The 14,001-nt window shown below is 39.1% G+C and overlaps 1 protein-coding gene across 1 annotated transcript in view; it reads right to left on the reverse strand.

Annotated features, from left to right (window-relative positions):
* Positions 1 to 14,001, reverse strand: part of TBC1D5 (TBC1 domain family, member 5) — a 297,889-nt gene that overhangs the window by 18,392 nt on the left and 265,496 nt on the right. The window contains exon 19 of the mRNA XM_010585896.1: positions 6,777 to 6,876. Coding sequence (XP_010584198.1) covers positions 6,777 to 6,876 — 100 coding nt within the window. The remainder of the gene's footprint in view (positions 1 to 6,776; positions 6,877 to 14,001) is intronic.

Below are 14,001 nucleotides of genomic sequence, written 5' to 3' on the forward strand. Positions count from 1 at the left end.
GTATTCATTTCAGTAAATTTGTTAATGTTCTTTATTTATAAGCTGTTTTTATAGGTTATTTTACATCATTATACCTACCCAAAGGAGCAATCTCCTTAGAACATTTCTAATCACACTGGGTTTACAGACTATGGATTATTTTATTTATGTCCCAAGCATAAGAGAACTCATTTAATGCACTTACTTCCTCAACAAATGCTAAAGTGTTTCATTTCAACCCAGGGCAGCAGAATAATTTCCATTTCATTTTATCCTTACAGAAATGTCATAACCTTTCATCTCATCACATGATACATAAAACAAGAATTCAGTACTATCTTGCACACATTTAACAAGTACTGCATCCAGATCTATATTGGGTGATATATCAGCCCCTAAATAATAAGCAATTAAGTGAACTTTCTACTCTCCCTGCCCCACTGCAAATGATCCTTATAATGAAATGCATCCTTGTAACAGTTGCATGGACTGTTAAAAGAGGGATGGATGAAGTCAGTCTAATTAAGCCTTTAAAGGTGCTATTTCACACAATAACTAAAATTATACTGGCAACTATATCCTGTAAGTTTTTATTCCTCTATTTTTGTATTTTTCTTTCCTTGCCCATGGTGTTTGCAATAATCACAGTGAAAAGGTGGCTTTGAACTGTGTTTAATAAGTCTTCCAAATAATATTTGTCGGGGAGATGTCAGGCAGTGTAAGTGTAAGTGGCTGTGGCAGGGACACATCCTGTGATCCCATCCAAAGAACTCTCAAAAGACTAGCTTTCTTTTTTTTTTTTTTTTTTTGTTACTGTGATGCCATAACTTCTTGGCATTTTGTAAATATGTACAGTTATCTACAGGCTACCTATGAAAGCCAAGAGCTGACATGTAATTCTAGTGGCAGAATGCTGCTGGTGTTTAGAAGAATGGGGGATGAAAACTTCACTTTTCCACATCCCTTCCATAATCCACACTGGAGGGGCAGAGATGTACCAGAATACTGGTGAAGGACATCTTACAGATAGCGAAGTCACATTAGAAAATGCACTATAAGGAGAAGCCAACCAGCCCCGTATGGGTAGCTCAGGGAAGGATTTATTTGCTTTGGCTTAGCGGAGCCAGCATGCTTAAGCATAAACTTACTAGATGCAGGTCAGAGCCGAGAGGTTTTTGTGATGTTGCCTCCAAGACAAGAAGTGATTGAAAAACCTGGATACTGAGCAACGTATTTCTGAGACCCACCTGAATATCTCTCTAGCAGCTGGCTCAAGTTTAGCAGTACCAGTATGAAGATGAAGTTAATAAAACCAGGCAGACTTATGTTTTTTCTGTGTAATTGGGTACCTTTGCGCATATTTCTAGGGTGTTGTGCTGAACTCTGTGAGCTAACTCTTTGTGGAGCTGGTATGAATCCGCAGGGCTTATTAGCTGAGGTTCTGTGCTGTGAGAAAGCAGCTAAATTGCTGCTGAATCTCAGCTAGATGAGGAAGCAACCTTCTGCATTTACATAGTGCTGCCCTTAAGCAAAAGCAAGCGTGGAATGACCTTAGTTTCTCTACTTTCATAAGCTGATAAATTGCCCATCAAAAAAGAATAGTTTCTATATAAAGATCCCCATATCCAAGTTAATACTGAACCAATGTTCCTTTAAATTGCCTCTCATGAAAAGGACTTCCTGTACTACATGTGTAATTATTTGGTAAACTTTCACACACTTGGAGGTCTGAAACTATGCCTCTGTTGGAAAAAAATGGTAGGTTCTTCTGTCTTAAGAGAACAGTGATGGATTGGTTCCTTTTCGTTATAAACAGATGACATTCTAAAATTCAGCGCTCTTCTCTCTGGAACAAAACTGGCAAGCTTACAAACATCCTTCACAATCTCTCATATTAGTACTAGCCTATGGAGGATTGATAGCTCTCCAGGGTTTTCATTTACTTTTTGTTAAGAGGCTGTGCCTTAATCCTGGGCCAGTGCCGACATGGTCCAAACCCTAAAGCTACTAGAATAGCATATGGTGTCAGATGGCAGTGTCATTAACTGGTATCACTTGAACTGCCATTTAACAGTGCTGTGCTGTCCTGAGCCTGGGCCATAATGAAGCTTTGCTCTTTGAGACCCTCCAGATTGACTTCATGTTGAACTAATACCTCTAACTCAGTTCCATGTCAAATGTGAAGGAGAAGTGAGGAGCCTTCCAGCAGATACCATGGGGCTTTTTGAGTGATGTTTGAGTGCATGCCTCTTAGACAAATTATTCATGATCTGCTCTAAGACATCAGACAGAGGTCACATTTACCAGGGAAAACATTATTCTGAATGCACTTGCTAGCTTGATGCTTTTATTTCCACATAGTGAAAGAAGGGAGGAAACAATAAAAAAATCTTCAAAAAGTAAATAACATTATGACAGGTTATAATATTGTAATACTTAACTGGTATGTTATGGCTTTCTGAATCATTGAGCCTTGAGGTATTTATGTGCACTAACAGAGAAGTACCTCACAGAAAGAAAAATGCTGAAGAACATTACCATATTACTGAATGCACCAGGGACAATATTATTTCCTGAAAAAGGCCAGTGTATGTGAAAAAGTAACATCAAGAAAATGCATCTCTGATGATGCTGGAGCAGTAATAGCTATGGCAACTATACTTTTTCACTATCAGCTGAGTAATATTCTGCATTTATATTGTGAACAAAGCCGCAGGACAGGCTTACAAGATTGGATGTGTCTTCATTTCATTAATGGAAAAACTGAACTCAGGATTTTTTAAATTTTTTTTTGAAAGCCATGACGAGCTTGTGAAAAAGGGTGGGAACAGAAGTAAAATCTGCCTTCCTATCTGTCCCTTTTACATATAAAAATTTCAACATTTGTCCTTGGAGGCATTAAAAGGCATTCCACCCTAGCAGTTCTTAAAGCTCTTTCTAATGCACAGCCCTAAGAAGGACACAAAGATCACAGAATGGCTTTCCTCCGGTTTCATAATCAAAGACCTATTTCTAATTTCCACACGTAGCGCTAAGTAGTAATATTTTAGAACCATCATTCATTCCCATGGTAACATCCCCTGATATTACAAGCAGTTAATTATGTCGTTGCTGTGTGGTACACTGTGTGGTTTATTTACGGAAGGAGATAAACATTTAATGAAAGCATCTTTGAATATATGAACAAAATAAAAACTGCTGTTCTATCCCTCTGGTCTTTCCTCATGCTCTATGTAAAGAAAATGCAGTGTTAGCAGATATCTGATGAAACTTACAGAAATACAATATTCATGGTAAAGAAATGTGATATCATTATATGGCAAAGAGAAGAATTCTGCCCAAGTTTTTAATTAAACAAAATTATTTTCTAAAAAGACATCATATGAAAATATACTTGGTATAACTGGAGTTGATATAAATAGATTATAAATAACTAGGGATTCAAAACAGAATAGATGACTTCATGGTTATTTTGATCATTTCTGAGCTACAACACAACATCTCTGTCATGAAGTAACTGCCCCTGACTGTCATCAGGATCCCCCTTGGAAGGGAAAGAACCTGAGAAAAGATGGCCAAAAAATTCTGACTGGAAACCACTAAAAGAACATTCTATAATTGTTTGACATTCTGATTTATAGTCCCAATTAAATAATTCTGTTGTGAATGGTCACTGGATATGCATTTTTATAAGCTTCAATTAATATTGTTTTGTTAAAAAGTGACCTGCAAATATAACGCAGTCAATACAGGAAAAAAGAATATTGGTTGAGTAATAATGTCTGAAAAAACTTTAAAATGTCAATCTAAAAAAATGTGGCATATTTAAAAATAAGAATCTTAAACCTTATCAAATTTAAAAGGCAGGCCTTAGACTAAAAACTGACTTATTGATAATTCTTTAAAATGTTGTCTAACTCTTTCTTGACGGAATTAGTTCTGGAAGGCTCCTCAAATTTTACATATCTGTATGTTTTTATCAATAATTTAGACAACTATTAAATGTATGATGGCTAAGTCTGCAGTTGGAGTGGTAGAAGAAAACAGAGTACATTGCAGTTAGTTACCTGCATTGTTCAGTTAAAAAGCCAAATGACAAGAAGTGAATTTTAATATAATCAAATGCAAAGAACACATACAGAAATAAACATTTCCTGAATTTACCTACAGGATAAAATCTTCTGTTTAGAAAGCTGTGATTCACCAAATTTTAAAGGTCATAATGGATTATCACCTCAACCTATCACTGTATGAAAGAGCAGTAATGTGATGCTGCATTAAAAATGTTTAAAAAGAGGAATACCACATAAGAGTAGAGAGGTGACCTTGCCTTTGCCAAGTAACCACTTTGCTGAGCCCAGTGCTGGTACAGCATATCCTGATCTGATTAACCCACTTCAAAAGGCGTATGAAAACCCTGAAGAATTCAAAGGAAGACCACAAAAATGAGCGGGTCTAAAAAGCAACCCATATAAAATGAATCTTAAAGTGTCCTACCTAGCAAAGACAGTGTTGGGAGATTACTTAATCACTGTGTATAGGTAAGTTAGTTAAATGAAGATTTTCAACCTTGCCAGCAAGAATGCTACAAGAGCCAAAAGCTGGATGATGAAGTCAGAAAAATTCAGCCTCACAGGAAGAAGTAATATCCTTTAAGTTAAGTGTCCCGACAGATTACAGGAGGAGCGATATAATTCATCTGCTCTGCAGTCTCTGAATTGAAGCAATTTTCATGGCTAAGAGATACCTGGGGGAGAATCAGACCAGGTGCAGTAGCAGCCCCCGCTAACTTTTCCCTTAACCCTGAAATGACCAGATATGCTCTGAGTTTTATTTTGCTGCCATTCCCTGCAGCCCCGAGCAGTGGATGGACACTGGAGAAAATTCTGGGGGGGTATTCCATGATGTTATAGAGAATCCATTTCCTTGGACAGCCTGATGGTGTGTGCTGCTCAGATCACCAGGATGAACGTGACAGACAGATTTCAGGTCAGAAGGGATTTTGCACAGGTCAGACCAGCAAGAATCCTGGTGGTTTTTTTCCTGCCTTCCCGTGGATCATCTGCTGGCTGATTTGGGGATACCCAACCTCATCAGTTTGCTACAAGCACAGAAGCTGTGAAGGTTGGTGGTATCTCAGGCTTTAAACACATCAGTGCAATCCAAATTTACAAAGTTAATAGCCCATGATGTTGACAAGACACTCAGGAATATTGTGAAGAAGTACAGGGAGTGGGACTTAGAAGAAACTAGGCTGGAAGGCTCTGAGAGCGCTGCAGGGGTGCCACGATGCACCCGATGCAGCCCTGCAGCCAAAGCTGTATAGGCGATGGCCTTCCCTGTCCTGCGAGGGTAACAAACTGCTCCACAATGCTGCCGGGAGACTACGGGCCTTAAATGTTTTCGCTTCTAATGTATTTGGGGAAAAGAATTTATCACCTGGATATTATCATAAATCTTTTGCTTTCATTTCATGGATGCAGTGCTGAAAAGCAGACTCCTTCAAGTATCTTTGTCTGGGCTTATTCTGGTCTCTAGTCCAGAGCCATAGCTGGTGAAATGCTTATGCTTGTACTTGAACTGATACCCCGGCTAAGCAGCCCTCGTCTTGTTTTCTAAAGGAAAGAAACTTCAGCTTTTCTTCTTGACACAGTAATCTTTTGCCCATCATTTCAGTAGTAATAATTTATCCCTTTTGCTTGCTTCAAGTGTCATCATTGCTCATGTGCCCTCACAGAAGCAATACAATATATCTGACTAAAGCTGTTGGGGTTAGAGGTTTACACTTGGCTTTTGAAGGCTGTGATTCCAAACTTTCAAATAACACAGTATTTATAGCTTTTCCTAGGCTCATAACAGTGGCTACTAAAACACTCACATAAAAGAAAATGAAAATACAAGTATAATGTAGCTTTCACATCTGATCTTTTTGACCTGGCAAACTTAGGTATCATATACTTAGTTCTACCCACTGAAATATTCACCTTTAATTTATTTTGCTCAGATGTTGCAGGCCGCAAATAAACCTTAAAATCAATGCAGTTGTGCCCTGATTTTTTAACAACAGAGCTTTTTCACATAACTAAATATACTAACTTTTGGAGTTCAGTTCAACAGTTTAAAAATTCTGCTTTTATCAAAGCATAGCTAAGCATATTTACACCTGAATTGATTTAAGCTTTTTGTTTACTTTCTCTGATTTGTCTTGGCAATATCTAAGTCGAATTTTAGATTGGAGTCTTTGCTGATTCTGTTCCCAATGTACTGACTTCTATCTTACTATATTTCTCCTGGTCTGAGTGAAGTATTACAAACTAGCCAGCCTATAGTAACACATTTTTACATACTGAAGGTGATCAGCATAGACTGTGAAGATGCTACATTTAATGAAAGCATTATGAATTTTATGCAACTATCACTGCATGCATCAAGTATCATTCTGGGACTGTTGAACTGCAAATGGGCTTAAAAAGTGTAAGCTCACATGCTGTGAGCTCCAGCATGTCTCTTACAATACAAGAAATCTTAGGAACAGACAAAGGGCATCTGTGCCAAAATGCCTCTACATTTTTTTAACTTCATCAGTGGCTATCATACTCCCAAGTTTAAAAGTATGACAGTAAAAAGATACAGTGTTTGGCAGCATCTGATAGAACAACTGGGTACATCAATTCAATTTTCTTCATGGCTTATAAAATAATATGCACTGTACTACATAAATATTATTTTAGTTCTAATACAAACATGAAAAAAGCCTTTGCAAAGATTTACAGGTTAATACAGGGTACTGCACTTACCAAGATGTGTGTTCATCATCTTTGCGCAATATTTGCACATGGCTTCCAAGTCATTTAGTTGTCCTTGTAGAAATGAAATCTGGGCCTCCAATTCCTCCTCCTGCAATTAAGAGGTTATTAGCATTAAAACCCACCTTTTTATGATGCACAGTAAAATTGGTAAGCTAACCCTTGACATGCTTATATATCTTCTAGTTTTTCCTATTCCTTTGCTCTTGAGAAAATTTTGGAAATAAAGAGAATCACCTTCCAACTGTATTTATCAAAAGACCTTTAAATTCTTTTGTCATTTCATTGAAAAAGGGTTCGGTTTTAATGTTTCAGCATTTATTAACACTACCCGTTTACCTTGTAAGAAGTCTAATAAAAATCTGCCTATGTTGATCCAAGAAAGGTTAACAATTCATATTTCTTTTACAGATTAGCTACCTGGTTTTGCTTCTGCAAACACAGTACCACAGCAATGGGTGAAAAAACTCACCAATTGAGAAAAATTTTCATTTCTGGCAGAGTAATTTCCACAGCAATTCCTTTGAAACCTCAGAAAAATTCCCTTTTTTTATTTCAAGGCATGTATTTCATGAGACCTAATACCATACCTCAAGGATGCATTACTACCATGTATTTTGGCATATTCATTTCTGTAACACATCATGCTCTATCTGTATAAAAAAACTGCACAGCCAACTGCAATTCCACACAATGTCTTATACAAGATTTAGGTGAAAACTATTTTCAACTCACATATTATAAAGCGCTAACTCTAAATTATTAGGTTATGTTTAATAAATATGCATCAAGTGTAATTTAAAATATTAATTAAAAAAAAAGATTCTTGATTTTAAGGCCCGGGAGAAGCATTATTATCTAGCCACATGCCCTGTGTAAGCAATGGGAACTACCTCAGCCAAAGAACTCATCTTTGGACTCCTTTCTTTGCCAGTTTACAAATGCATCCAGTCTTGACTTCGAAGACCATACTGCAGGTGGAAGTTCACTATTCCTTTAGAAAAATTCCTTCAAAGCTTAGTCACATACAGTATTAAGCAGTTTTTTGTTTGTTTAAGTATGCAATTTAATTCAAGCAGATAAAGGCAAAGTAACTTTTTAGCTTCCTGGCTTTTTCTTAGGAGTTTTGCAGTTCTATCATACTTGTTTGATGGAGATTGCTGAACATTACTGTATGAATTACTTTTCAAATTAATAAAATCCAAAACTGATCAGCAAGAACAAAGAGAATGAATCATTCATGATTTAAAGGTACAAGTGATCTTAATTTCCATTAGAAACTGAGTCAGAGCCAAGCAAAGGAAACTTTGCACTAATATAGCATATATCCAAAAGCAATTGATCAAGAAAAAGAAATTTAACAGTAGCATCTTGCAAGATCTACCAATATAACTTTTTTGTCACACTTACAATCTACACACATTAAACATTTTTTCTTTGCTATTTCCTTAAATTAATATGCCCTTACTTTATTTTACTCAACCTTATACTTTGACCACTTAAGCCTCAATGGAATTGATTTTATATTGCCAACTTATAGTTGCTGAAAGACTAACCCCTTTCGAAGTCTGCAGTTCTGTCACAGCCTATACAAGTCTATCATCTGCACTGCTATTTCTATTCAAGCACTGTCCCTTAAAGAAGACCTTTTCCTAGTGCATACGGCTAGTGATTGCAAGAGATAATCTACCATAAATTTTAAATTCCCAGTGCATTGCAAGTGCAGCTGTAAGATAGGGAAAGGTGACAATATTTGAGTATTTTACCATAAAATAACAATCAAATTCTTAAGTCATTAGCCAGTAATTGAAACCCAGTTTATCTCCTACAAGTGAATAAGCAAATTTAACTTCTGGTAATAAGTATTTCCATGTTTCCAAGACTATTTTTTCTTATTCACAGATCAGAACTGCAGTAAGTTGATTTTAAAATGCTTTTAGACAGCTCTATCACTTGGGCAGATTCTGAAACTAACCTTTTCAACTGTACAACAGTACCTCTCCATTTGGCAAGGGAGACCTGTGCTGAGTGAACTACATCCACCGTTCTTTCAGCTCATTAGGATCCAGCATGGGGGCCAGAAACGTTCAGCATACCCAGCACTCACAAAGGAGGGTGCTGTGGCTGGGAACTCACAGGCAGTGCAAGAGGTTTTCTGCCAAGTGGGAAATCTTGCACAAGGCTGAGTGAATGCACTTGGCGTTCCTGACTGCTCTGGCACCCTCAGGAAGGGCACCAAGGAACGCTGCCAGCGGGATGTGCAAATAAGCAAGACGGTTAACTTGGCACTTGACACACGAGACACCCAGATGTGCTGTTTGCATAAGAAGACAACACCCAAACGGTGATGACTTGCTACAAGACATAAGCCCTGCCCCTGCCGTCACCAGCAGTGCTGTGGCAACCTCTGTGCACAAGGACCCCTGAGGGTGACCTCCCTGGAGGGAGGTTTGCTCTGTTGCAGTCACCGCAGCAGCAGCTGAGAAGCTGCAAGAGGTGGCAAGTGTGTTTCATTGCATCGGGGGTGACTGACAGGATCTTTCAAGGTGTAAAAGCTTATGCAACAGATGGGGAAGGTACAACTGAGGCAAGATGCAGTGGGAAGAAGACATGCACTCCTAAGGGGGTGGAAACTGGAAGCTTGTGACTTCTGGCCAGCAGGAGGGCTGCCCAGTGGTGCACAGCCCAGGCAGCAGAGGGGAAGAACAAGCTCCCTCAAAGGAAGAATCCAGGTTGGACGCTGTATCAGAGCACTACCAAGAGAAAGTGATGAGTGACAGTGAGCGGTTGGTGACTCTCTTCCAGCCAGACTCATCAGCTAGGGAGGTTTCTTGCTTGGATGGAGCCTCAATCTGTGGTGTTGCCGAAAGACTGCTTGGGGTCACCTAATGTTCCGATTTTTTTTCTGCTTATTCATGCATACACCGATGACATGGTGATGTGAAACCATTTCAGTTCAAAAGGGACTGTAGGGCTCCTTAGCAAGGGTGAAGGGAACAGGAATCCTGGTAGTGTTTCTCGTTAATCCTATGGCAAAAGGGAAAAGCCTGGATAGCAGCAGATGTATCCCGCAGACCACATATGGCTACATATTTGGTGGCACTAGCTGGGCTTCAACTATTTTGCTTGTGGCACCCAATTTGAGGAGGAAAGACAACCTAGGGAATAGGTCTACCTGCCAAAGACAGGCAAGAACATCTTTGTGAACAGACTTGCTCATCGAGTGCGGAGGACTTTCTCATAGAACAGGGACCTAACCCAAAACACATGAGGAAGCAGCATATATGGACAAGGTATGCAGAAGGTCCACTTGGGTGAGTAAGGAGCTTCTTAATGAACTAAAATGGGAAAAGCACATATGAAGATGGAAATGGTGGAAATGGAGAGCAGATATGTAGAAACAATGACAGGAAACAAAAGACAAGCACACAACCATTGTTTGGGCACAAGAACAAAACCCAGATGGAACTAAAATTAATGGAGGACATTAAAGGGTAACAAGAAGGAATTTTACAAGTACAAGAGCAGCAAAAGGAGGTTCAAAGAAAATGTAGGTCTATTCCTTACTAGGGGAGGTAAGATAATGATAGATGATTGTCCTGGTTTCAGCTGGGATAGAGTTAACTGTCTCCCTAGTAGCTGGTACAGTGCTGTGTTTTGAGTTCAGTATGTGAAGAATGTTGATAACACTGATGTTTTCAGTTGTTGCTCAGTAGTGTTTAGACTATAGTCAAGGATTTTTCAGCTTCTCATGCCCAGCCAGGGCACCTGACCCAAACTGGCCAACAGTGTATTCCATACCATGGGACGTCCCATCTAGTTTAGGAACTGGGAAGTGGGGGCAGGGATTCGCGGCTTGGGGACTGGCTGGGTGTTGGTCGGCAGGTGGTGAGCAATTGCCCTGCGCATCATTTGTACATTTCAATCCTTTTATTACTACTGTTGTCATTTTATTAGTGTTATCTTTATTAGTTTCTTCTTTTCTGTTCTATTAAACCGTTCTTATCTCAACCCAGGAGTTTTACTTCTTTTCCTGATTTTCTCCCCCATCCCACTGGATGGGGGGGGAGTGAGTGAGCGGCTGCGTGGTGCTTAGTTGCTGGCTGGGGTTAAACCACGACAATGATACAGAAAAAGCTGCAGCACTCCATACCATTTTTGCCTTTCACTTTTTAGGCCAAGCCTGCTCCCAGACCTCTGCATGTACAGTTTGGGAAGGAGAGGGGTAGCTAAGAGTGGGGGCGGGCAATAGGTTGGTGAATACCTGAAGAAGCAGTATGCGTTCAAATACATGGGGCCACGTGGGATACACCCATGGGTGCTGAAAAAGCTGACGATGTGATTGCAGCACCACTGGCTATCATCCATGAAAAATCACTGCTATTCCAGGACACCCTTGATGACTGGAGAAAGGTTAATTTTACAACCATATTAAAGAAAAGTGAGAAGGAGGATCTAAGAAACTATACAATGGTTGGCTTCACCTTAGTCCTTGGCAAAATTGTAGAGCATGTCCTCTTGGAATCAATTTCCAACATGTAAAGGACAAGACAATAATTGAGAAAAGTCAACAAGGACTTACCAAGAGCAAAGCATGCTTGACCAATCTGGTTGTCTGCTATGATGAAATGACTGGCCACGCAGATGAAGGGAGAGGAGTGAATGCAATATATTTTTACTTTAGTTAGACTTTGACACTTATTTCCAAAAGCATCATCATTTATAATATGACAAAGTATGGGCTGAAGGAAAGGATTGTAGGTGGGCTGAAAATTGGTCAGACCCCCAAGCTCCAAGAGTAGAGTCAATGTCTTGATGTCAAGTTGGTGGTTGGAAATGAGCACAGTAACCAATGGACTGCTCTGAAGATACTGTTCAGTATCTTCGACAGCCCATATGAGGGGACAGAATGTAGACTCAGTAGATTTTCAGATGATGTAAAATCAGGAGATGCGGCTGCCGTGCTGATTGGTAGAACTTCAGTTCAGAAACACCGTGCAACACTCAAAGCCTAGGCAAAAGAAACCTTTCTGAGGTTTCTGTTTCAGAAACTTCAGTAAGTGCAAAATTCTGCACCTGAGGAGAAAACATCCAATGCACCAGTGCAGACAGCGAAGGAAGTTGCTATGTTTCAGGCCTGCTGAAAAGGATCTGGAGGCTACAGTGGCTGCTGAGTTGTTTATAAACTAATAAAGTTCTCTTACCACAAATAACGTAAACAGTTCACTGGGCTACACTAGGAGGAATGTGGTCAGCAGATCCAGGAAAGTCATTGCCCCCCACTACTCAGTGCTTGCGAGCCCTCACCTTGAATAATGTTTTGGGCCTCCAGTTCAAGAAGGATGTTGAGAAACTGGAGAGGGTCCAGCGCAGGGCTACTATGATGGTTACAGGTCTAGAGGACAGGGTGAGGGAGCTGGGCTTGTTTATTTTGGCAAAGAGGAGCCTAAGGGGGATCTGCTGGGAGCCTGCAACTACACGGAACTAAAAAGATGTCTTCAAACTCTTCCCAGGCGTGGCAGATGATATAGAAGGGACCACGGCCCAGAATTGCCCCTCGGGAGGTTCAGATTGGTCATTAGGAAAACATTCTTCATTAGAAGAGCAGTGCAGCACTGGACGAGGTTACTCATAGAAGTGGTAGAGTTTCTGTTTGAAGTCACTGACTTAATCCAATATTAGTGACTGTCCTGCTCCAAGTAGCACCTTGAGCAGAGGTCTCTTCTAATCAACATATCTAAGACTAATCTTTCCACAGTATCTTTCTAAAACTGTTCTGCAAATTATGAAAGTTTTTATGTTTTGAGAAGGTAAGCAGCAAAATCACAAAGCCTCTCAGAAAAAAATGATAATTTTTTTCAGTATTCTAAAGTCAAATTCTTCAGCAGTAATAGACGCAACAACTGATTTATAGCCAGCATTGTGCAGATGCTCTCGATTCTTGTCCAGACAGTATTCACTGTGCTTTTCTCTAAGTGCCAACTTTTGTGTTTCACTGTGCTGAGAAAGTGAGTATCCTGGATACGATTTTTATTTTGTGTACAAATAGCAGTGCTGATTTGATCTCTCTTATGCATGAACAGAGACTTAAAATTTTTTTAAACAGGCCAAATGTAAGTCAAGGGAAAAACATTATGGTCTATGCTTCCTTGAGAAACTGACCTTTTAGCTGATCTGACACACACAGTACCAGAAACATGTGAACAGTGATTCAAACTCATTCAGCCACAGCTCTCAAAGGTTAACCAGTTGACCACAAAATAAAAATCAATCACTTAAATAACTAACCAAAATAAAAAATCAATGTTAACTTACTGAACAACATGTCCTATAAAGCATATAAGCTCAACATTTTCTAATATTGGGAGCTGCATTATGAGGAAGAAAAACAAATCAAGCAGCAAATCAAACAAAGGAATCACTGCATCAGATGTGGCAGACCAAGATGTGCAAATTTAATGATGCAGTCTTGCAGAAAAACAACTTAATAATACTTTCTGAAAATTTAGTCCCAGAGTCCTCAAAAAACTTTTCCACACCTTCCACATTCCAGATGATGTAGAGCCTTAAAGATAATCAGTAACATCTTGAATTGAATAACAGAATGAAAAGAAAGTGGATTATTTGTGATGCCACATTGATTTACATTTCACTAACAATATAAAGCAGGCTAGTATTTATGTCTCCAGTCAAAGCAAGACTCTATTTGACTGCCTCCATATACACATCTCCAACTATTTTCCTTGTTGTGGCAAGACTGAATCTGCAAAAAACTTGACTTACATTTATGTTTCTCATATTTGTCTTTCTTCTTATCCACATCCAGGACTTTGCTTAGATTGTTACATTTCCCTTTTTCTTTTCCCATGAAAACTAATTCCTTTATGATTAATTATTTGCCATTTCTTTGCTATTTTTTTTTCCCAGTCTATACAGTTCTGGTGCTCCCCATTTGTCCAAAGCTCGCTCTTCTCTTTTTATTACTTTTCCTTTCATCTATCTTCTCACCTTTACAAAGACAGCTATGGAAATAAATTTTTTATATCCTTCCTTCTCTCCTGAGCTCATAATGAGATCAGCGATGCCTCTATCATACCCCGTTTTTCATCACATTTTACTGTTTCAGAAAGCCAGCTGTGACTAACTGAAAGTGGCCAGCACCTTCAAGAACAGATTGCAGAAAGTTTTACAGTTTTGACATTGTAATCCTATCCTT

This window comes from Haliaeetus leucocephalus, unplaced genomic scaffold (assembly GCF_000737465.1).
Source record: "Haliaeetus leucocephalus isolate CR32 unplaced genomic scaffold, Haliaeetus_leucocephalus-4.0 Scaffold135, whole genome shotgun sequence".
In the NCBI taxonomy this organism is placed as follows: Eukaryota; Metazoa; Chordata; class Aves; order Accipitriformes; family Accipitridae; genus Haliaeetus; species Haliaeetus leucocephalus.